A 23940-nucleotide genomic window follows, 5' to 3' on the forward strand; every position below is an offset into this window, starting at 1 on the left:
TCCCATTTGAGGAGAGTCTTGCATAATCTGTATCATTCCTCTGTTGTTAAACAGCAAGCATGAGCTTGTACTGAGGAGAGATAATTTCAGGGTAATTTCCACCCTCACTGCATAGTCTGAGGTCTGCATATCCATTTTGGGTCTGTTGATGCAGGATTCTGGTTCTGGGCTGGTCAGCCCCCTTTTCCTGGTGCTCTGTGTGCCGAGTGAGCCCTGGTGTTAGAGCTGAGATAGGTCCCTTGGTTAAAAGGTGCCAGGTTGCAGCTAAAATGGAACTTACCTGGCTGTGGGGACCACATTTTCTGCCTCAGGAGTGTTCTCACCTGTCTGGTTGGCTGTACTGATAATACTGCTCTGCATGTAATGAGGGAGTCCTGTTTCCTTCTCTGACTGCTGAGTTTGGTATATGTGTCTTTGGCTCATTATTCTCCAGAGCTGCGGTATTCTTGTACTCTGTCTTTGTGGAATACTCAAAGGAGCTTCTGTGGAACACCAGCACCAGCTTGTGTTCCAATAAACAATTATTTTGCTATAAGGACGGTAAAACACTGAAGGAGGTTACTCAGCTTGTGGTGTCTTGGAGACTCTTTAACCTGACTGGACATGGCCCAGAGCAATCTGCTGTTGTTGCCCCTGCTTTGATTAGGGCAGTTAGACTGAACTCAAGAGGTCCCTTTCTTCCTCCAGTACCCTGTGATTCTGGGAGTTGAGATTTCTCAGAGTTAGGTATTTACTCAGACATCTCTGCTAGCTAGAGAATGGAAGAATTGCTACATTCAAGAGGGCACAGATTTCATCCTGAGTTTTTCTACATTGATACGTGATATCCTAAATTAGCAATGCTTCTAAAGATCACTGCATATTTATATTTATACAAGCATATATACTGTTTACATCATGAAAATATTATTTCAAGAACTGCATGAAGTCAATTAAGGGCCTTGAATTTGGAAGCCTTTTGCATAGCAATTGTGTTAGACCATCCTTTTTGTTTCTAGATGCAGTGTCCATAATATCATATGTACTTAGACCTGTAATGCTGAGCTATAAATTAACTGTGCTGTAGCAGTTTGTTTCAACTAATTTTTCATTATTTCTGTGTTAACTACTTTCATAAGTATGCAGTCTGTTCTCTCAGCTGGCTCTTTTCCGTTACTTTACCTGTTGGGTTACAAGCTCAGGCACAGACCAGTTCTCTATCATGGTTTACAGGGATTTAGATATACACTTTAATTAATGTTGAGGATTTCTGAGTACCGCTTTTGTCTGAAGTGCCGATTAACTGTCTTCTAGACAGCCAAAGAAAACTGTCAGGGATTTCATACCTTACTAAAGAAATAGGGGAAATAAGCCTTTTAAATCCTGGCATATTTGTTACATAGGAATGGTAGATAAGTATGACCATATTAAGAAAATATACAGTTTTCTGCCTGGCAAAGTAATTTAGACCTTGAGACAGCCGTTTCATTTGAAGCATTCATGCACTCAGATGCAGAATGGAGAGGAAAGTAGAGAGTTATCACAATAATCTGCAGAAGAGTTTCTTAGGTTTCATGCACTTTACAGGAGGATTAAAGATCATCTTCAGAGTAAATTGTGGCTAAATGGGCACAGTCTATTGCCAGGCTGGGCTTCAGGTTCAGGAAAGACTTCAGCAGCATGTTTTGTTCTGTGTTGACATGCTGTCTGTTGGAAGAGAAATTAGAACAAATGTTTTAAACTCTCAATTTAAATTCAGGGGGATTTAAAACTATATTTTTCTGTCTAGCTACACAGACCAGGAGTGTTTTGCATTGCTGTTTGGTAAGCTGCTGCAGATATTGTGTTCTTCAGTGCTATCAATCAGCAATGGTCTGTAAAGAGACATCAGCACTTTCACAGTAACTTTTTTTGTCTCTCAAAATAAAAAGTTCAGATTTAGAAAGAAAGTTCTAGAAGTTTTTATAAACTAATGACTACTTACTGCAGAGGTACAACTGTCATTGAGTGTGTATGGAAAAGTGCATAGAAAATGGCTCTATGCTTCCTTTTCTCACACTTGAGAATTATCACCTGTATATATAGGGAATTAATGTGTTATCAAGTAGTGCTTTGATTAGTTTTGTGGCCTTAAATTCAGAAGGTATGCTATAAATAATATTTAGTAACTGCTGTATTTTGGAAGCAGAAAATTTTTAAACTACAGTATTCATAGTCAAATGTGATGCGATTAGACCCAACACATTCAGTAAATCTTAATATTCCAACTCCACCAAATAACAAATTTGTAGGCTTGCCAGTTGGGCTATATTAGTTTCCTGGAGAGGAATAAGGCACATGGAAAAGGGCTGGCTGCTTTTCCTTTTTTTTCCTAGGCACCAGGAAAACTTCTAACTTGTTGGGCTGCTTGTTAAAGCTAATGTTCCAACATTTGAGTTCTTCAAATTCAAGCTGTGGTTGGATCTAGTTTAAAGAACAGCAGTTACGTTTATATGCATTTGTCTGGTCCATAGATCTGACATATGGGATGTGTTAAACTGAGGTCCAAGTGCAAGGATGATATCACCAGCACAGAACAATAATATCAATGTCAGAAGCATAGGCTAGTGAGTTGCTGAATTTTGAAGCTGGACACTGCCTCGCATCCCTTAATTTTTTTAACCCTTTTTAATAAAAGATGTGGCATTTTGCTAATGTAGATTTACACTGCTCTTGTCCTCAGCAGTGCTTCTGCTCAGCCTGGTGCTGTCAATTGCTGTGGAGGACTGGCTGTTCTCTGTCATTCATGCTTTATTCACAAGGTATTTTTCCCTCACTGCTGGCATCAAGCTTCTTGCTTTTGTGCTTTGTTACCCCATGAACGAGTCTTCTATTCATACCGTATTATTATTATTCACCTCTACTTGAACTTTCTTCCTCTCCTTCCACGTATATTATTTGACTTTCCGCTGTGACAGGGAGTAAGAAAGGAAACGACATATTGCGGACTCAGAAAGAATTATAGTCTTAACTTCTAGCAGAAGAAGTGTGTGTTTTGGCTCTTGAAAATGAGAACAGAGTTTCATACCAAGGAGAGGCAAAATATCAAATGTGTTTCTGTAAAACATATCATAACTGCATGCAAATTGAACTGGTTTGTCTAAAGCATTGAGTCCTCCCATGTGACAGTGCTTGTATTTGCAGCTTCTCCCCTTGCCTTTCAAAGAATTTTCAAAAAATAGTAGTATTAACTCCAGGAGTCAAAATACCCTTCTCTAGATGAAAAATTATAGTTTTGTATTTCTATGTGAGTAAGGCTTGCAGGTTTTTTGGTTGAACTTCTGTTTTTACCATTGCTCACAACACGTGTGTGAAAGAATAGCCGCAGGTAGGGAACGCAGCCCTGGAGAGGTGGTCAGCGCTTCCAGGAGCTTGTCAAGCCTCTGTGCTCTGTGCAGCCCCCACACTGTCAGAGCTTCTCTCTGGTCTCTTTCTACACTCCATTCCCTTCAGTGGGATGACTCAAGGGTCCTGTTTTGCAGGCTCCAATAACACTCCCTCTATCCCAGAAAATTCTATCTGGATCTTTCTTTCCGCATTGCTATCACTGGCTTCACTCTCAGACAGTTTTGGCATGGTTTTCAGAGTCGTGTGACACTTGCATATTGGAAGTGTCAGCAAATCACCTTCAGCGTCTGGGGGCTTGAGGAATCAAAATCAGAAAACTTCATATGGCAGATGAAAAGCTCTTTCAATGCAAAGCTCTTTGAAAAATTTCCCTGAAACCAAGGAACCAAAATTCTTCATGGTGATTTGATTTTTGGTGGTACTGATCCCGCTTTTGTGCAAATACACACTCTAAAACATTGTTGGTAGCCCTTCGCTGTATGTTGGTGCCTTTGAAGGTGAAATTTTGATCCTGTGCCCTTCTATGAAAAGCAGAAATGAGCAGAGTCCCTTCCTCCTCAACTTTCTGGCAAATTCCTTCTGCCAAGTAGTGCTAGGAAGATTGTAAATTTGTTACAGAAAGTGCATTAATATTTTACTTTCTCCCCCATAAAAATTCTCCTCCAATTGTAAGAGAAGCAACTGAAGACAGTTGCTGTTGCAAAATATACAGGTTGGTGTTCTGTCTTTAAAATTTGTGCAATTCTGTTATTTTTGCTTACCTAAAGATCACAGTTATTGTTTGTTGTAGAATGCAGCACTTGAATCAGAATTATGGTTTCTATATGATGCTAGGAAACATGATATAAAATTTGGTAACTGATCTCTTCCCTACTGTCCTACTTTTGAAACTGGTGAGTATAGTATAACTCAGAGGGAAGTGGAACCTTCTCTCTCACTACACTTTTCTTGATGGCCGAATAAAAGAGAAATAAGCACACTATCGCCCTGATCACACTATTGAACCTTGTAGTAGACTAAAACACAGAGTGTTGAGAGCTTTATTCTATGGAATGATATGCTGTTATCCTCCTTTAAGAAAAGTTGTTGGGAAAATTGCCTGTTAAAGTTGTGTATGTACTTGAAATGTGCAAAATTACCCTCAAACCCTATGGAAAGATTATTGAAAAAGACATTTGCAAGAACTGGCAATGGAAACTGGCTAAGCACGTGGGTTGCAGAAATTATTTGCTACATACTATGTCTTTTAGGCTAGCTTTATTACGTAGGATGTAATGGTGTTTGTGTTCCTATCAGGTTTTAAAGATTCTATCACCGCATTATTCTGTTTAATATCTCACTGTTGTTTATTCCCTTTTAGGGAACTTTCTACAATTCTATTAAGTACAACAAGGAGAAAACATAAGCAAATAGTGGGTGTACAGAAGTAACAAAACCTAAATGTTTTATGCAGAAAAGATGCAACAAGTATCTCCTACCTACGAAGAACGAAACAAATTTTCACACTCTGACCTTGCAGTACAATCTTGGATCTAACCATACAAGTCTCTTTAACAAAAACAATTGGATTATACTATTTGCATTGATCTGATGATGTGGAAATAAAATATTGAAAGGAACATGGTTATTGTTTTCTTTATGCTTTGGATTTTCCTTCACTGAATGGATTTACTAAAACTGAAAAAATCTTTCACTACAAAGCCATCACTACAGGATTAAAGAAGCTTTATAGGCAAAACTTGTTTATATGAAATTACATGAAATATTACCAAGGGTAATAACTGGGTTTCATACTCAGCACAAGATTTGAGAAGTAGAGAAAAAAAATACAACTGCACAAATCTTGTTATATCCTCATTTGGCTGTATGATTAAACTGCTGGGATAGCACTGAAAGGTACATCTGTGCTATTGTACAGCTGCTTGGATGTGAATCAGGGGTCCTGTGCTGTCATTCTTACTGGTGTTGAGTAACATTTTCCTTTGCCAGTAGCTCTTTTGAAGCTTGTGATGCTAATATGGCCAGTGTGAGAATGGCACAATTGAACTGTGTGTTAATGGAAGAAAAATACTGCATGCAATGCAGACCGATGAACAGGAAGTTTCTTTGGCAAAGATATTTAAAACATTAATTTTGCCATGACTAGTAGATTCATATTAAATCACAAAATAGATTCCAGTCCCACTGAAATCAAGGGAAGTTTTTCTGTTGACTTCAGTGACATAAAGATTTGGACTTCTTTTGGATTTATATTCCAATTTAAGATCATTTTTGTGATGCTTACTAAATGTCCCTCAGTGTCAATACATTAAAATGTGTTGCCAATTCAAATAGTGTTGTCTTGTACTGTAAAAGCTAAAATAAAATATTTGCTTTGGCATCGTTGTAAGTGGAATTTTTGTCATGTGTTTAGAACTTATTTTGCACTGCTAGCTGCACGTAGAAAATGTTCCCTGTTCTTCTAAAAATATTTGTAGTACACGTTTAAGACATTAACTGTAACTTTATGGATTTGGTTTAATGCTCAGTGGATTTAGACTACAGTATGAATCTAATCCTTAATTATTACCAATGGAACTCCTTCTGCACATCAGATTGGTTTTGCCTGTGAGATTATAGTTTTGTATTTCATGAAAAGATTGTCATTAATAATATGTTGTGAAAGTTTAAAATTGCTAACCATGTGTTTTATTTTCTCTGTGTATCAGGAGAATTTCTTGGGAGCTAATGTAAACACCTTTTAGATAATTTCTCACTGGCTTACTTCTTTTATTTGCTGAACATGCCTGCCCAAATCAGTTTATTTCTGGCAGCGTACTTGGTGATTCCTGTTAGCTCCATGTTGAACTGTCAGTGTTCTTTGTGAACTAACTTATACAGTGGATCCTGACAAAAATGATGATAAAAACTGGGCTGCAGCTTAATTCACTAATCTGTGTTCGTTTTTTACTGTATTGAGGGTCATGATTTTCATCCCTAAATGGTTTGTGATGCATCATATCTGTTCTATTAAACCTGCTTTGCTTTGTCTTTCCTACTTCCCTCCTTATTCTATAGCAAACCTGGTGTGGAGTTTGTATTTTTGTACTTCAAACAGAAGCTCTCATTTCTTATACCTGTGTAACACTGTTCTTTTGTTTCCCTCCCTATGAGTCCACTGTTACAGCAGCTTTAATTTTACAGTCACACGTCCACTTCTGTGGAATATGGCAATTTTGTCTGAGGTTCTGGAAATCTTTTCCATTCCCTTATTTCTCTTCCTGGCATTTTCTGAAACTGAATGTGGCAGTTCTGTTTAGCTTCTCAGTTGGCTCATAGTACAATTTGTGTCTAATCTCTACTTCCCTTCCTTTGATTTTCCCACTGGTTAGTTAAGCCTTAGAGATCATTAATATGTACTAATGCTAATTCTCATTAGATCTTAAGACTAAGGTTTCATTCTCATGCCTGTTCTCATAGAGACTGTGAATTAGAATCTGAGGTCTTTGCATTTTACCTCTCCTGTATTGAGTTCCTCCTACTTAGGTTTGATGCAGCATTTTCAATTGGCCTTCAGTTTTGCTCTACTCCCAGGAGCAGAAATGAGATTCACTTCTGGATTTTCAAATCTACTGTGGTGCCTAGTGGTTTTCTATAGGGCTTTTGAGATGTATAGATACACTTGGCTTTCTCTATTGACTGTGAAAAGGGCCTTGATAATTGTTTTATATGTCTGCATCTCTAGGTAGCTCTCTCTGCATTGTCTGGGCCTAAGGCTATGTGTGATGCACTGTGTATGGGGACTGAAATTGTGTATGTGCTTTGGGAATGAAAATGAACTCTTGGTTTGGTTGTGCTATATGGCAGTTAATTTTTTCTCTCTCAAGTATTTTTAGAAGGAGGGTTTCTTTCCATAAGCCTCCCAAAACTAATTTTGAACACTTTAATGAAAGAACTGAAGTAGATAATAGCCAGACTATTCTATAACTGAAATTAGAAGAGAGAGGTTTAGTCATTTTGTTTTTCTCTATGGAAGAAAGCTTTAATTACCAATCTTGGTGGGAGCAGGAAAGCATATATTTCTTGGATTACAATTTTATTGTTGAATGAATAATATTGATTTAATTTTAATGATTTACAGGAAGCCTGTTTACCTGTAAAACTCCAGCAATTGCAGATATTGTGATACTAGTAGATGGTTCTTGGAGTATTGGCAGATTCAATTTCAGGCTCGTTCGACTGTTCCTGGAAAACCTGGTTTCTGCTTTCAATGTGGGATCTGAGAAAACAAGAGTAGGTAAGGTGCTGCCCCTTTTTTGTAATATTTCTCTAGCAATGTAAAGAAGTTACCACTTCAGGATAGTTAACAGCTTAATGCTGCTCTTTTTGTGCAAGATTCATCCTCATCTAGCACTAGCACTTCTATCATCTGAGTAATGCTGCTGAAATGCTTGTAGTATTAATTCTTCACAGTTTACTGTGACCCTTAACTTACTTAACTCTCATGCAATGTCAGTGGAAAAATAAAAACAGTGGAAACAGTCTTACTGACTTCAGTCAGCATTAGCCTCAAACACTTACAATTTAATTTTTGCTGGCAGAATGTGCCAGCCAATGGATGACTTTTCCTGTGCTATAAACTGGCTGAAATGTTATATTTCTTATCTGCTAATGTTCAAAAGTACATTAAGTAAAATTGTTCTTTAAAAGAATTTTTGCAATGTTAATAAAAAAGTTTTGTATTTCTTTGCTTTTCATTTAATTAGCCCTTGAGTAAAAGGCTTTGAAAGTTAATTGAGAAGTTGTCACCCAGAACAACTTCATGCTACTTGTTGTTGTCAACCAATGCAGTTTTTCTAGTATGGTAGTAAACCTACTTGCAGTAAGCTAATTGGTAAGGTACTGGAAACCAAGTTCATAAAATCTATATACTTGAAAAAAAACCACTTGATTTTCTGATGGATTACATTCATTTGTGGTTCTTTAGGTCTTGCACAGTACAGTGGTGATCCCCGAATTGAGTGGCACTTGAATGCCTATGGCACAAAGGATGCTGTTCTGGATGCAGTCCGGAATCTACCGTATAAGGGGGGGAATACATTAACAGGTACTGTGTATGCTTTGGCTTTTGCCTTTTATTAAAAAACATTCTGCTGCCCAGCCTAAGAAGTGTCAATGCTTACTATGAAGGGAAAAAGGACGGGGGTTTTGCAGCTTGCCAATGGCTTTATCCATTGTGTCAGTTAAATCCATAGTGTCAGTTAAATCTGTTCTGAAGCGCTTGTCCAGTGACTTCACTGGGAGTCAGGACAGGGTGTCATAAAACAAAGTTTCCTAACTCTCTATCCTGGAAGTAAAATCTTTTACCTGCTGAGAAGAAAATGCTAAATCCATTTATAATATTCATGCATAGAGCTTTATTCTGGAGAAGGAAAGAATGTTGTTTCAATATATGACAACTGGTAATACTAACTTTACAAATAACCACACAGGGCTTTTAGATTTCCATTGACCTTTTAGTAGTTAAAGCGCTGAAGCCTCAGAGACGCTTAGTGATGGATAAAGGGGGGATGCCTGACAATCTGGGAAAAATACAGTCTCTGAATACAATTCCAGTGTCATCAAAGCAACAGTTAGTAATGTTGGAATGATATACCCAAAGAGCCAGACATGGCTTTAAGTAAATTACTGTCTTTTTTTTTTTTTTTTTTTTTTTTGTCTGAACGGTAAGGAACCGGAGAAACAATAATCAACAGTCTTTATTTTGGTAGAAGTGATTGCAGTGGAACAGAGGACAGAAAACTCTAGTATGATTCTAGAAGTGAGATTACTGGGTGGTAGGAAGTAGTAAATTGTCATAATTATTTTATATGGATGTTAGATGAAAATGAGTTAGAAATGTCAGCTGTGTGAGATTTAAGAGTTTTCAGATAAGATCTCATTGTGATGTATAAGTTTGTCCTGGAGTTATCCTTCATTCCTTTTAAATAATTAGCATTTATTAAAATCAGAATTTCTCTAGGAGTAAATAAAGTGGGTTTTTTGGGGTTGTAAATTGGAAAAAAAAAATAAACAAAAGTAAGATTGTCCATAGCATGAGGATTTACTAAGCTATCCAGAGCATGTGCTTCCATATAAACAATATAGGTAGGAGAGGTAACTTCCTGTTTGAAATTTGTAAAACTTGGTAGAATAAGGAAAAAAAATGACATATTTGCAGAAATAGCAATTTAGATTTTCATCGCCAGTTTAAAATATATTGATTGTTCAAAACATTGCTAAAAATAAATTTCAGCTTCTCTGTAGGTTAGGCTGCTGTTGGAATTTAATTTTTCAGAAAATCAGTTCTTTTTATGCTTATTCTTCATTAGAATTTTTACATTGAGTAGAAAAACAAACACTGTGATATTGGCAAAACTAATGTTTTCATCTGTCAAAGTCTTTTAAAATGTTTTCTTTTTTAGGTCTTGCCTTAACTTACATTTTGGAAAACAGCTTTAAGCCTGAAGCAGGTGCAAGACCTGGAGTATCTAAAATCGGGATACTGATTACTGATGGGAAGTCCCAGGATGATGTTATCCCTCCTGCTAAAAACCTACGAGATGCTGGCATAGAGCTGTTTGCTATTGGTGTGTATTCTGCCATATCCATGTACATGTCCCACTGTACTCTGGTGTATTTGTATCTCTTGCTGGCTGCACTAAGGAAGTGTTCTTTTCTGCCTGTATGCAATAAGTATCATCATTAATTTGTATCTTTTATAAGCATTGCTTATAACATTGTTATAACTGGAATTTAGCAGTATACATGGATGCCCCATTTTCATGAGACAGCTGAAAAGATGCCACTTACACTGGCGGAAATTAACATCTTGCATTGACAGCTTAAAAACAGCAATTTGTAGTTGGTCATTAGAACAAATAGAATTTTATATTAGTAATGTTTTATAAATCCCTCTGTATATAAGATTTTTTTATTTTTCACTGCAAATATTTTATTTTCCTTTTAATAAAAGGTGTAAAGAATGCAGATATAAATGAACTGAAAGAGATTGCCTCTGAGCCTGACAGCACACATGTCTACAACGTGGCTGACTTTAACTTCATGCATACCATCGTGGAAGGTCTTACCAGAACCGTGTGCTCACGAGTAGAGGAGCAGGAAAAGGAAATCAAAGGTGAACAGAAACAAAATTTAATGTAACTTATGATGAACTAGAGCTACAAATTAAGTACCTTCAGTTCAGGGCTGGCTTCTGGCACTAGACTCATGCTGTATATTCTTTTGCTTCCACTGTCAGGGAAGTTGTTTTCCTAGCTATGTTTTATTCTTGCTTAGATATCTCTGGTCTTTTGTTCTTTGCTTTTAGTAGAGGTAAATATTATGGTATTTGGTAGTAAAAAAAAAAAAAGTACATTCATTCTGCTGTAACTATTTCCAAGTGGCGGGTAAGGAAACATTTTTGTAATACAGAGTTTTGAGGATTAATTAGTTTAACAGTTGCACATGGAATTGCTATGTTCGTGCTGTGCTTTCCATCCCCTAACTTAATGTTTTTACTGTCTTTAAGTACTCAGGAGTTTCAGCTATTTAGATTACTTTGTCCCTCCTCTTGATGGATTTTTTCCTTTTATTTAATACACAAATAATACATTTTGGTTCACAAGAAATTATGGCAAGAAAGAAAATTGTTCTTATATGAAAAAGCCTCCTCTGATTACAATTATTTTGGCTTTTCTGAAGAAAAGAAATGGTGATGGAAAAATGTTGCAATTTGCCAGAAATACAGTTCTACCTGAGGCTTTTCTTTCCAAAAGGTTTCAGTGGATTTTATTTCTGTTTATTGGTTTGTGATTCCTTAATAGCACAGAACTGCTGAGTTATTCTCTCTCTCTCTCATAATTTATATGGATATATGGAATATAATATATCTTTATACATTGAATAGATATTCAATATAATATATAGATATATGTAATATATAGCAATGAGGAAGGTTCTCTTGAGCAGAAGAAAATGGAAAAACCATGGATAGATGAGAGATCTTTGTGAAAAATGATTGCCAGAGAAGATCACCTTTCACTGTGTCTCTGCAGCAGACTGACAGGCAGTATCAATTTCCAACCTGCTGGCGAGCACAGGCGATCACAGATGTATATGTACTTGTATGTTTTTTGTGACTGAGAGGAAAGTAACCTGAAAAAAAACCCAGCAGAATGGTCTGGAAATAGTGATGGGAAGAAGGTCAGGAAGGCTTAGTGTTGTATTTTTGTCTTTTTCATATAAAGGTTTATGAAAGACCAGGGAGGTTTAGTCCCAAACTCCTTGTGCAGTATTCTTTATTACTTGTTTCCATTGAAAAGAACCTAAATAAATGTGCAGTAGCCAATTATTTGATTTTCTGATGAGGAAGAATATTTAGAGCTTCGGCAAATATAACAAACCAAGCAATTATTATGCAGAAGGGAATAAAAAATTGTGTTGTCTCCAACCTAGGAACAATTGCTTCTCTTGGGACTCCTTCGGATTTGGTCACATCGGAGGTGACAGCCAGAGGCTTCAGGGTCAGCTGGACCCATGCACCAGGCAAAGTGGAAAAGTACAGGGTGGTGTACTACCCCACTCGAGGAGGGCAGCCAGAAGAGGTAATAGAAGGAAAAGATGCCCAGAAGTTTTTAATGTGGCAGGGGAAACTTACCAGACAGGAAACCTGTGGTCCTCTTTTAAATGCACCCTGCAATTCCCCATGAGGGCTCCAGAAAGGAGGTTGGACACACTGGTTGGTGACAAAGATGAGCTAGTAGCCAGGCTACATATCTGTCATATAATTTAAAGTAAATTAAGTGTTATAATAATAATCACTTTCAGGGGATGGGGTGAAGTGCCTGAATTTTTCCTTGCACATACGGTTACTTGAAACAATTCCATCAACACCTCCTGCACCACTCAGTTTGCAGGAGCAGAAGAGGTAGGAGGTGATGGTAAGCCACATTTTTAGTTCAAAGAAAAAAATATTCATAAAAGGAAGATGGTACATTTTGGAACATCTACAATTGGTCATTGAAAATTTGGAGGGAATTGTTTATTTGCATGGAACTTCAATGATTTGGAGATGGAAAAAACACAGTGGAACAAGCATTTGACTTCAGGTGACAACTTACCAAGTTGAACAGAAGTGTAGAAGAGCAAAAGGATTTCACTGAGGTTATATTTTGTTTCCTTTTGCACTAAAAACTAGCTTAGGAGGGATATGTATTGATGAGATATTCAAGTACCCTCTGTGTGTGTATACATGTAGTACTAAAGGAATATATATTATATTATATTATATTATATTATATTATATTATATTATATTATATTATATTATATTATATTATATTATATTATATTATATTATATTATATTATATTATATTATATTATATTATATTATATTATATTATATTATATTATATTATATTATATTATATTATATTATATTATATTATATTATATTATGTTATATTATGTTATATTATGTTATGTTATGTTATGTTATGTTATGTTATGTTATGTTATGTTATGTTATGTTATGTTATGTTATGTTATGTTATGTTATGTTATGTTATGTTATGTTATGTTATGTTATGTTATGTTATGTTATGTTATATTATATTATATTATATTATATTATATTATATTATATTATATTATATTATATTATATTATATTATATTATATTATATTATATTATATTATATTATATTATATTATATTATATTATATTATATTATATTATATTATATTATATTATATTATATTATATTATATTATATTATAGTGCCACATACACATCCTTTAATTGTATCCCATAACTTTGTTCAGCTAAGCTCTTCCTTTGTTCTGAGTGGTTATTTATAGCAGATAAACATTTTGACTATGTATATGGTTACTGTTTTTTTCAGACACTTTACCATATATAAATGCAGCATGAACTGAACTTTAGTACAGTGTAAAAATTGCCAGAAAAAGGGATTGATTAATGTTATGGTAATATAGTTTGTTTGCTTTATGCATATTTAGTTAAATTTTCTTTTGAACAGGTCGTGGTAGATGGAAGTGAATCAACAGCAGTTCTGAAAAACCTGATGTCTTTAACTGAGTACCAGATAGCTGTGTTTGCTATCTACTCCAACGCTGCCAGCGAGGGCCTCCGTGGAACGGAAACCACACGTGAGTATCCTTAGTGGGTTTGTTGCAGATTTGACTGTCTGCATTTAGTCAGACTCTGTAGGCATTAGTCTTCATGAGAAATAAACAGAGAAGGGAGTCTTTCTCAATTGATCTTATTTTAGTGCGTTTGTCTTAAATTAAATTTTGTTTTAATAATTCTGGGCTAAGCTCCTAACTCCGAATGCTCTGTGGATATTTAAACACTGAGAAAGGCTTTATCTCTGGGCTGAACTATTGAAGTCAGTTGTATTGAACCCTAAATTAGAACATTCCTATGTTTTGGGTATGGAGCCAAGTTTCACAAGCTAGATTTGTAGCTGGAGATGATCTGATGAATGGAGATTTAGGTGGGACCTGAAATACCTGCATGTGATTCCTGCCAGTACCAAATATTGCAAGGTAAATCTGTTTTCTTTCTCAATGATTTAATTATTTTCTATCTGTAAAATGATGCCTTGGGATATTGTAAGACTTAATACATTTACAGTTTTATGTATTTGTGTGCAAAGTGCAGGAGTTTTTAGTAAGTATGAAAATATTAGGAATGGAAATAAAGAGTAACTTTATAGGTCAGGCTAGGAGACAAGAAGTCCATATGTGGTATACCTTTCAGCTGATATCTGCTGAAAGAACAGAGCAGCAGGGCTCAAGAAATCTACAGGATTTCTGTAGTGCTTTACCACTTTCCTGACCCAAGTGATCAAGGAGCCAGCAAGAGAAGGTTCTCTGCTTCAGCTCATACATAGAAACAGGGAAGAACTAATGGAGGAGGGGGAGACCACATCCTACAAGCTCAGGAAAGGTCCCTGTTGGCCAGTTGGTAACCAGCTGACTGGAGACTCACGTGGATAATCAAGAAGCTTGTAATGGAACTCAGACATCAAAAAGAAATAAGTGATGTATATAAGAAGAGGCAAATGACCCAGAAGTATAAAGCTGCTGTCTGATCTTACACAGGTAAGTTTAAAAAAGCCAAAGCCAACCTGGAGCTGAATCTGGCAAGCAATGTGAAGAAGAAAACAAGTTCAATCTTACACATTTCAAGAAAGGGAAGTGCGAAGTCCTGACCCTGGTGAGTGACAGCCTCATGTGTCACTACACACTGAGGGGTGCCCAGCTGGAAGGGAGTTCTGCAGAGAAGGACCTGGGGGTCCTGGTAAACAATAAACTGACTGTGAACCAGCAGAGCACCTTTGTCACAAAGAAGGCCAAGAGCCTTCTGGATTGCATTAGAAAATGATTGCCAGCAGATTTAGGGAGCTGATGATTCTTGCCTTCTGCTCAGCACTGATGAGGCCACACCTGGATGCCTGGTCTTGTGCTGGGTTCCCCCAACACAAGACAGATGTGAACTTTCTGTACTGACTTCAGTGGAGGGCTGTAAAGATGATTAAGGGCTTGGCACATCTTTCAGCTAGACTCTTCAGCCTGAAGAAGAGAAGGCTTGGGGGATCTTGTCAATGTGTCAAAATCCCTGATGTGAAGAAATGAAGAAGAGTAAGCCAGACTTTTCTCAGTGGTGCTTATTAGCAGGTCAAGAGCCAATGGGCACAAATTAAAATCACATTAAATTAAATTTGAACAGAAGAAGAGATAGTTTTATTGTAATGATGGTCAAATACTGGAATAATTTGTCCAGAGAAGTTGTGAAGTCTGCATCTCTGGAGATATTTCAAGCCCAACTGGACAAGGTCCTGAGCAATCTGCTTTATCTGAACCTGACTGAACAGGGAAGTTAATTAGACCAGATGACCTCAAGAGCTGCCTTTCATCCTCAGTGGCTCTTTGATTCTATGTCAGTACTAATCTTCTCAATCTGAAAACAAAATAGAATCATACAAAATTATTTTAGACTTTTCTTTTAGTCTCAGTCCCCCAGAATGTTATCTCCTGCCATGATATACTCCATGAGGCAGTGTTAGGACCTGTTTAATTTATTGAGGCTTAGAGAACAGTCACATACTGAGCCAACATGACTGTTTTGTATTGCAACTGGTATTCCTTTGAAGTTACCCAGTCAAGTTCTGACAGAGCCCAGCCCTGCTACTTTCAGAGATTTGATCAGATCACACCCCAAGGTCATGCAGCATCCAATATTTTATACAGGTGTCTTTGATAGTGTGTTGGAAGTAATAGTCTGACATGTGCAAGTGTTAATCACTCTACATGCTAAAAATACTTGCAGTTTTAAAGTTTTTTTTTTTTTTACTATTGTGATATTATGGAGAATTATGGAAAATTGTAGTTTACATTCCTGCCTGTGTGAGAGATATGGATTAAAATAGTGACCAATTGCATTTGTTTATATAGAACATTCAAAATAGTTTACAGGTATGTGCAATCTAAACAGATATATGCATAATGTACAAATAAGTAGAAAGTTTTGTGATTTTATAGTCACTTCTAAATTGAAATAAATATGAAATTCATTCACATACTAATTTGCTAAAAGTATGGGTTTTACCAGGTTTAGTTTGTTCCAGCTGGTTTTAGTTGGTTTAATTTATCCCTATGTTACCTGAATATTAGGATAGTCTGGTAACTGTCCAAGATGCAAACCAGCATTATCTACTCAATATTTGTATTTGAGATTCTGAGCCCTTTGGCTGAAAATTCCACTAGAAAACACCATGTTTTATTTCCAGTCACCTCTTTAAGTTTTATATATATTGTCAGAGTATCTACCGTTCTGTTGAGACTGAAAATGCAAGTCATAAGTTACAGTTGGAGGATACTTTTCCGATAGAGTTTTTAGAATCCAAATAAGGGGAAGAACAGGTGATGGATACTCTCAGTTTGACCCTGGGGCAGTTTGAACAAGAATAGACAATGTGGTGCAAAGTGGCTTCAGGATATCTCAACATGTAATTTCTTGCTGTGGGTATCAGAGGTGTGAGTGGAGCTCTGAGCAAGGAGACTGAAGTACATTTGAAAATGTTCATGGGTAGTTTCTCCCTGTAATTAGAGAAATTGTGAGAATTCATGGGAATATAAATCAATACAAGAACAGGATGGAGGTAGGTTGAAAAAGGTTTGGAGGGGTAGGTTGAGTAATCTGGAAACAGAAACCTCAAGAGAAGCCTGGGCTGAAGTTTTGCCACTGTTTACAGACATGAATGACAAACTGAGTGAACAGCTTCAATGAACAAGAAAGGATGAGGCTGCCATGGTTGTGTTGGAACTCTTTTAGAGCTTGTTGAACATAATATAAGAGATTTACTCGGAGATACCAACTTGACAGGGTGCAGCTTTTGCCTGGACAAGGAGCCCAGAGAACCTCTGTGACTGAAATTAGAATTTGTTCCTGAATATTTGTGTGCAGGTCAGATTCTTCAGAATTTCAAATAGGAAAGGTTTTGTATCAGTTAGCAATTGCCTTCTGTTCTTTCAGACCACTCCAGTCATTTTGGGGGCTATTCTCAACGTATAAATTCCAAAGGAGAAGTCAAAGTTCCTTCATATCTCTCCATATTAATGCCTGAATTTTTCTCCATATTCTGCCTGAATATATTGGTGGGATTCTTCAGTGGTGTACCAGCAGTGGAGAAGCCATGGGATGTTATTCTGTGAGAAGAATAAAGTGAGGATAACCAGGAAAGTGCAAAATACTACTCTAAAGAGTTACAGAAATGCAAAGAAACATTTGGAAACCCAGTTTGGTGCTCTATATCAGTGCCTTAAATCCTCAAGTAAATCTCTCAGTAATTGTTTGAATTTCACTCAACTTGCTCTGCCTCACCAGGACAGCATTTGCCATGATTTGCAATGGAAATACACATATTTGCATAATCCCACTGATACAGGCCTTGGTGCCATTGGAGAGTCCAGGCCTTAAACAGGCAACTGGTTATGACCTGGATGGTGGAATGAAGTTTACAGCCAAAATATTTTGCTCTGTGCAGTGTGCTTATCCAGGGTTTTTCCAGGGCCTGTCACAGCCACCTTCTGGTTTGGGATTTACTCCCTGAAAGAGCCACCCCCTTAAAACTGCTACTGGTTCCTAATAACCACTGTGCTGAAATGCTTTGTGAGGCATAAATCTGCCCTGGCATTGGAATTGATTTGGGTTAGCATTTCCTTGTTTCTCTGATTCTGAGTTCTTTTATGCACCACTTAGATCTTATTTGTAGGGTACAGACAGCATTTCCATGCCTGGAGACAGCTATATTCCTGTGTGTTTCCTGGGGTAAAACAAACAGTTTGAAGAATAGCTGGTTGTTCAAGTGGGAGAATTGAAGTGTCTGTCTCTTGTTCCACTGCAGTTGCCTTGCCAATGGCCTCGGATCTGCAGCTGTACGACGTGTCCCAGAGCAGCATGAGGGTGAGGTGGAATGGGGTCCTGGGTGCCACAGGGTACATGATCCTCTACGCTCCCCTCACAGAAGGATTGGCAGCCGATGAGAAGGAGGTGAGGTTTCGTGCTTTCATTTGAATAGCAGTTAATTAAAAAAAAAAAAAAAATTAAAGAACAAACTCGTACATGTTCTTAAACCTCCAGTGTGATCAGCAAATACTTGGGGTTTTTCCCATGACTTGATTAAGTACTGTATGTGTCACAGGCTGTGAATAAAGTGCAAATGCCAGTTGGTTATTTTTATGTAATGGTCATAAAAATGCAACAAATTAAACTGAATTTTTTGAAATATTGTATAAAGTGATATTGTATCATCATCTAGAACTAACACTTGAAAAAATAAAGTAAAACTAAGATCTCTCCTAAATGTGCTATAAGAAGAATATGAACTTTAGCCTTTGCTCTTATCAGAGGCTTTAAATATAAGTAAAACTTTTAGGTCTGAAGAAAAAACGTAATTTGTTTTTTTTATCTTTAAATGTAAAGATAGCATCTTTAGTTAAAAGTGATTTCAGTAGGCTATCTTTCAAAGGAAAAGAAGGGGGACAAGGTAAAGTCTAGTGTTCTGTCACTAAGATGGTAAAACCAATGGAACTTCTGGTCTAGGATTTAAAAATTTCTACCCTCAAGTTTCTATATGTATAATTAAGGTTATGGACAGTATCTGTGTTCAAGCAAGAACACTATAAAGCATGCAGAGGCATGTGAGCTTGTGAAGGGCCATGAAGCTGCTGAAAGCCAGCACAGACTTGTGCTCACTGCCAAAGCAGTGGCTGTGAGCACATCATTCTGTTAAAAGTGGGGCCTCCCTGAGAACTGGCTGCTTCTGGAGGACTGAGCTTTACCCCAAAGAATTAAGTACAGTCCACGTTAATGTGGGTATATTATTCCACAAATAGGTGAAAAAGGAAAATGGTACAAATAACAACAAATCTGAGCCTCAGTGTGCATAGGAATCAACTTCTTAAATGAGTTCACGTGATTTTCAGATTTGTGACGGAAGATGAACCAAAGTGTAGATGGGAGTGGGAATAAGAAAAAGTAGATGGGAAAAGGCCTTAGTAGCTTCTCATTCTGGAGAGGCATATTTTATCATCACTAATGTGGTTAGTCATTTTAAAGTCCTTTTACCTGTGTTGGCTTATGCCTTTTTGAAAGCTTTAATCTTTTAATTATTGTGCAAAATCCCAAAACCTTTGGCCAGGCACTGCAAGCAGTGTCAGACAAATGCTCAGTAGAAAATTTGATCATATAACTAATTTCAAGTTTTTGACTGGTATTATTCCTCATTATAAACTAATTCAGAAATAATGTATCTTTTTTGATTCATGGTGTTTTTAGATAAAAATTGGGGAGACCTCAACAGACCTGCTACTGGATGGACTATTGCCAAATACAGAATATACAGTCACAGTTTATGCCATGTTTGGAGAAGAAGCTAGTGATCCTCTCACAGGACAAGAAACTACATGTAGGTAGCTCAAATCTATATTCACTTCAGTGATAACAAAACCTCAGAATGGTCTTTGCACATATTAGAGCAAACATTTAATTATTTGATTTGAACACTTGGGCAAGCTCTTTATGTAAGTTTCTCACTGTGGATACTCAATTTACAGGGACTGAAGATTTCTACAAACGAGCTTGTTTTTGCAACAGGATTGTGAACTTGTCTCTCTCATTGGTAGTGGTCCTATGGATGTCCCCATTGATCTTGGTTAAATTCCTGATTTTTCTGAACATGCTGAAGATGAATGAAGGTCACCACGTAGACCTTCATGGTGAAAACAGAAACATGCTCTGTTTAGCCTTCTCTAGCTAAAAAACCAGGTGTGTGTGTGAGCCTGCTCATATGGAGAAAGTCATTCTTCTGGCTCCGTAGTAGTACAGACAGAAAAGAAGCAAAGAGAAGATTTCTGTCCAACCCCTGCTGCCTAACATCTGGTAAATAGAGGGTTGGAAAGCGCCTGTGCACTCATGATAGATGGTGTGTTTCTAATAAGCAGCAAGAATTTTGCCAGCTAAATTCTGTCCTCTGCAAGCTACACAGACTATATGTCAACTCTCTAAATAGCTCCAGCCTTTGGAAGACAAAGGAATTGAAAATAAGCAGCTGTGCTTCTGGGACATTTCTGGGACTGCATTCAGTGACATCTCTATTGCTCCCAGCAGGGGAGTGAGTGAATCCTCTTATTTTGTCCTCCTGGCATGAGTAACCCAGTCAGGGTGAAAGTGACTTGCATTTAATAAGTAAGAGCAGTTCAGGCATGCAAATGCTAGGAAAGATAAACTCCAGAGCAATTCCTTGTAAGGTCAGCAAGCAATAGTGGAGGAAGCTCTAGGAATGGTGTTTGCTGGGTCTCCTCTAGGAGGACAGTTGTGGACAGACAAGTTCCAATAGCAAACTACTGCAACTTGGGCATATTTGTCAACTTGAAATGAATGTAGAAGATTCCCAACAAAGAGAATCACATTTTTTGCTCCTTATCCCGCCCTATCTTTCTCTGTCTCTTTATGCTTCACTCATCTTGCACAGCCCCCCTGCCTGTATCTCCCACCCTGGCCTTTGGCCAATATCTACTCAGTATCAGATTTTCATTTCTCTAAACAGTAGTTTATGTAGTTTTTCACTGTGCCAGCTTCTATTCACTTCATACCATATGGAGAACCTTGGAGAATGCAGACCTCTAAACCTGGCTAACACATTGGATGGAAGATCACATACAAATTCCAGATACATTGGCACAAGCTGAGCTTTCATGACCACTGTCTGATCACAGAAGCATGGAGCATATGTTAGTATCATCACTACTGCTGCTACTAGACCAGAATAAAAAAGAAATCCTCACTTGTCTGCTACCTTCATTTCTTTTTAGGATGACACAATGCAGCCATCTCTGGTCTATAGGACTGAAAGAAGATGGATTCTGTCATATGCAGCTATTCAAAGAAACCCTCTGCTAGCAGGCTTTGATGAATCAGGCAGTGGGGCAATCTGGGAGGGAGAAGGCTCCTGGTGATCCTGCCTGTCCCACATTGTTGGTGTTTAACAGTAATGTCTTACCTGTCCAGAATCTGATTTAAGTTTCTTTCTTTTTTTGTGGGGGGTTTTTTTGGTAGTTTTTTTTTTTTTTTTTTTTTTTTTTTTTTTTGGGGGGGGGGGTTTCTTTTTTTTTTTTTAATTTCAGTGTGATTATTCTGGCTTACAATTAATGAATAGACTACCTGGTATTTTCTTCCTGGAGCATATATCTGCCTGAAGAGTGATCTGCCAAATTTGCTGTAGTATTAGGTGTATTATCTAATAATCTGTGTTTAGTAAATAATACTAAACTCATTGTATAATCTTGGTTACTGTAGCAAAACCTTCCTATGCCAAGCAGAGCTCAGCAAGCTGATTCTTGGTTGTAGTTTCATTTTGGGGCCGGGACTCATCCAAGACTCTGTAAATATCACGTAAGTCTGGCACCAGGACTGCCTGTCTGGTTGAGAGCAATGTGTTCAGGAGGTTGGCTCCAAGTGGAAGGAGCTGTTGTATGACCTGGGTGATGGAATGAAGTGCATTTCATGACTGACAGAAAGTAGAAAGGAAAGCCAGCACGTGAGACTCTTTCACCAGACTCAGAGGAATATGTTGAATGCCAGAATGTGTGGCAAACCCATCTACTACAGTTCCAATGTGTTCCCGTCGTCTCTTTTCTCAGAGCCAAGCTGACTTCACTGTTCCTGAGCTGGTTACAGATTCTGGATTGATAAATGGCCTGGCTGGAGAACTCACAGAATATATGAGGCCTTTAAAATCTTTGCTTTTTCCCAGGTGCTATTGTGTGAGGGAAGCAGCTTCTGAAGTGCTGATATTTATCTGTCCACGTGGACTGGTGAGGAGTGTGTGTGTGAAGGCAGGATGGATAGCAAAAGGTTTTATAATTCAGTGGAAAGTAGCAGATGTTGGACTAATACAGAATCTACTGCTGAGAGTAACAGACAGCACAAATTGCTTTCTGTGGTGTAACAAAGAAGTGGATGTAATCTGAGACTGTCTCTTGCATGACCTCATTTTCCTTCAGCTTGTGACAGTCAAGGAATATATAGAATAAAAGTACGACTTTAACTGGGATTATTGCTGGGAAACAGCTAAGGTTTCCTAACAGAAAGGGTAGGTACAGGTAAAAAGTCGCATTTTTTGAGATTTTATCAGCTGGTTATGCTTTTTGGATAAACTTACCCTTATATCAAGATGTTTTAGGATTCAGAAGGTTTTTTGCCCAAATTCTACTGTCATGAAGTATTTTTGCTGGGATACACACGTAAACCAAATGTGTATAGGATGAAGTACTAGCTGGCTTAAATTAATTCACAAATACAACCCCAAATCTTTTGCAAGTGTTCTGCAGGCTAGATCTTGCTATGATATCTACAGTGAACAACATAATAACATTTCTTTTTCAGTATCAGTTGAGATGCATTTAGCAAATCTGGAGGCTTCGTTTCAGTAAAGAGCTAAGCCCTTTTATCTGCCTTTAAATACTTTTGTAGCTCTATTTATGAAGGCCTTTGAAAGAAATACTGGTGATACAAAATTTTGAAGGGAAAACATACTATTTATTATTAAGACATGAAAAATTTCACAGCTAAAACCTGGAATCACTTTCATGGTTTTACCTCTTTTCTTTTCAAGTGCCTCTCAGTCCACCAGCAAACTTGAAATTTTCAGATGTTGGACACAACAGTGCTAAGCTATCATGGGACCCTGCTTCCAAAAACATAAACGGCTATCGCATCATGTACGTTAAAACAGATGGAACGGAAACCAATGAGGTAAATTTTAGCAACACTTTTCCCTTAGCCAGCCTTGAACCTTTGCATACTTCTGTAATTATTTATAAACAAAAGCTACCTTGCAAGCTCTAAAAAAAGTTTTGCAAGAGAATTCTGAAACTTGGTGTAAGTGAGAGTTTGCTTAATGTTGGATGTACGTATGACTGGGGAAGAGTACTCTGAGCAGTGGGGGGAACATAAACTGAGGGAGACAAGAGAACAGAGGTTTGCTAGGAGCAGGATCTTGACTAAATATATATTTTGGAAATATTTATTCTTGATTCAGTTCAGAAAATAAGACTTTTGATGGATCACATATCATGGACTCAAGTTCATTCAAAAAGACTATCTGAAGGCTTTGCCACATTTTCTCAATATTTATTGCTTTAATTATATATTGAGACTCTCTAGAAACAGATTTGGCTTGAATAAAGTGCTAAGGCAATACCAGTATGTTCTAACTTAGACTCTTATATTTAATAATTTGCAATATTTAGTTCTGCCTTGTTACCAAGGGTGCCTTATAATACCTTTTAGCGGCATGAATTCTGTGAGTGAATGCAAAATGGGATGTAATTCATACTGAAATATTAATAAAGAAATTTTTAAAAATGCATATTAAAAAATAATTGCAATAAGTGCGTTTGATTGTTAGAACAGTCTAGGTCCCTTAGGAAATAAGTTGTCATGGATAACTTGGCCCTCAGGAAAAAGAAGTCTTTAATGGTAGTTCTCTGTAATTATGTTTCTTCTGGAACATATCTGGCCTTTCATCTGTATAAAGTGGAATATTTGTATTGAACCTGAAGAAACTGCTCCGAGCTTTAGAAGAGAGTATACCTATGCAATGTTTTGTTTCTTTTCTTTCTGCTAGGTCCCTTAAAATTTAAATTAGAAATCATTTGACCACTTCCTATTGATTACCCTTAATATAGATAATATGCCTGACTGTACAGGTCACAGTGGTATTTGAACAGCTCAGGCTCATCGTAGTATACTTTGTAATGTGAGTGAATGTTCAGTTCACTTTTCCTTTTTCTGTTCAAAGAACAGGTGGCATGTTTTCGTTTGCTCTGCCTGGTGCTGAGCTAATGTGGCACTCAGTAGTTGGACAGATAAACTGTTTATACAGCTTTGAGTTTTATGTCCCTGGCAAAGTCACTTAACTCCAGCCTGGAGAGAGACCAGACAAAACTCTCATCTGTCTCTT

General features: G+C 37.2%; 1 protein-coding gene across 5 annotated transcripts in view; it reads left to right on the forward strand.

Moving 5' to 3' along the window:
* Window positions 1-23940, forward strand: part of COL14A1 (collagen type XIV alpha 1 chain) — a 111341-nt gene that overhangs the window by 25486 nt on the left and 61915 nt on the right. For all 5 annotated transcript variants that reach the window (XR_012054263.1, XM_030266617.4, XM_030266616.4 and 2 more), the window contains exons 6-14: window positions 7487-7642; window positions 8333-8452; window positions 9810-9974; window positions 10361-10522; window positions 11842-11990; window positions 13429-13558; window positions 17821-17966; window positions 19254-19383; window positions 22591-22730. Coding sequence is in view for 4 of the 5 variants with exons in the window: in XM_030266617.4 (XP_030122477.4) it covers window positions 7487-7642; window positions 8333-8452; window positions 9810-9974; window positions 10361-10522; window positions 11842-11990; window positions 13429-13558; window positions 17821-17966; window positions 19254-19383; window positions 22591-22730 (1298 nt within the window). In the remaining variant the exon portion in view is untranslated. The remainder of the gene's footprint in view (window positions 1-7486; window positions 7643-8332; window positions 8453-9809; window positions 9975-10360; window positions 10523-11841; window positions 11991-13428; window positions 13559-17820; window positions 17967-19253; window positions 19384-22590; window positions 22731-23940) is intronic.

Source organism: Taeniopygia guttata, chromosome 2 (assembly GCF_048771995.1).
Source record: "Taeniopygia guttata chromosome 2, bTaeGut7.mat, whole genome shotgun sequence".
In the NCBI taxonomy this organism is placed as follows: domain Eukaryota; kingdom Metazoa; phylum Chordata; class Aves; order Passeriformes; family Estrildidae; genus Taeniopygia; species Taeniopygia guttata.